Here is a 1,226-nt window from a genome sequence, read left to right as displayed (position 1 = left end):
ATTCCCTCCCTGCTCACCTCTCTCCCTCCCTCTCCTACCCTCCACCAAGGTCTCTGTATTATACTTGTATATAGACCTTGCCCCCACCCCATCCCCACCCCCTTCACCCCCACCCCCTTCTCCCCCTACGCCCTTCACCCCCGCCTCCTTCACCCCCACCCCTTTCACCCCCCCCCTTTCACCCCCACCCCTTTCACCCCCACCCCTTTCACCCCCGCCTTCTTCACCCCCACCCCTTTCACCCCCGCACCCTTCATCCCCACCCCCTTCTCCCCTACGCCCTTCACCCCCCACACCTTTCACCCCCACCCCCTTCAACCCCCACCCCTTTCACCCCCGCCCCCTTCACCCCCACCCCTTTCACCCCCGCCTCCTTCACCCCCACACCCTTTCACCCCCCCCCTTTCACCCCCACCCCTTTCACCCCCGCCTCCTTCACCCCCACCTCCTTCACCCCCACCCCTTTCACCACCCACCCCTTTCACCCACCCCCCACCCCTTTCACCCCGCCCTCCCACCCCACCCCTTTCACCCACACCCCTTTCACCCCCGCCTCCTTCACACCCCCACACCTTTCACCCCCACCCCCTTTCACCCCCACCCCTTTCACCCCGCCTCCTTCACCCCCACCCTCCTTCACCCCCACCCCTTTCACCCCCACCCCTTTCACCCCCACCCCTTTCACCCCCGCCCCTTTCACCCACCCCGCCCCCTTCACCCCCACCCCTTCACCCCCACCCCTTTCACCCCCACCCCTTTCACCCCCACGCCCTCCTTCCAAGCAATAACCGCCCCCCTCTCTCTCCTCCCCCCCGGCAGCGTGCGCCTGATCTCCCTGGCGGCGCAGAAGTTCATCTCGGACATCACCAACGACGCCCTCCAGCACTGCAAGATGCGGGGGTCGCAGCAGTCCAGCAGTAAGACGAAGGGCAAGGACAAGCGCTACACCCTCACCATGGAGGACCTCACCCCCGTGCTGGCCGAGTACGGGATCTCCGTCAAGAAGCCGCATTACTACATCTGAGGGGCCTCCGCGTGCAATTGCTCCGCTGTTCCCCCGCGCGCGTGTGTGTGTTTCGTCGGGTTGTCGTGTAGGTGGGGGGGTGGGGGGTGTTGGTGACGTGCGGTCTCTTTTGTTTTATTTATGGTTGGCTGTTTTATGTAGTGGTTGGGTCTGGGTTAGGAGAGAGACTGTTGTTTTTGGCTGTCTCAGAAGTTTTGGTTTG

General features: G+C 64.0%; 1 protein-coding gene across 1 annotated transcript in view; it reads left to right on the top strand.

Annotated features, from left to right (window-relative positions):
- LOC119594548 (transcription initiation factor TFIID subunit 10-like) overlaps nucleotides 1-1,226 on the top strand; it is a gene marked incomplete in the record, with an annotated part of 45,035 nt that overhangs the window by 43,312 nt on the left and 497 nt on the right. The window contains 1 exon segment of the mRNA XM_037943580.1: nucleotides 820-1,226. Within this exon segment, the coding sequence (XP_037799508.1) occupies nucleotides 820-1,024 (205 nt within the window).

This window comes from Penaeus monodon, chromosome 34, assembly GCF_015228065.2.
Source record: "Penaeus monodon isolate SGIC_2016 chromosome 34, NSTDA_Pmon_1, whole genome shotgun sequence".
Taxonomy (NCBI): Eukaryota; Metazoa; Arthropoda; class Malacostraca; order Decapoda; family Penaeidae; genus Penaeus; species Penaeus monodon.
The sequence above is the reverse complement of the archived record's forward strand: the minus strand, read 5'-3'. Positions and strand labels throughout refer to the sequence as shown.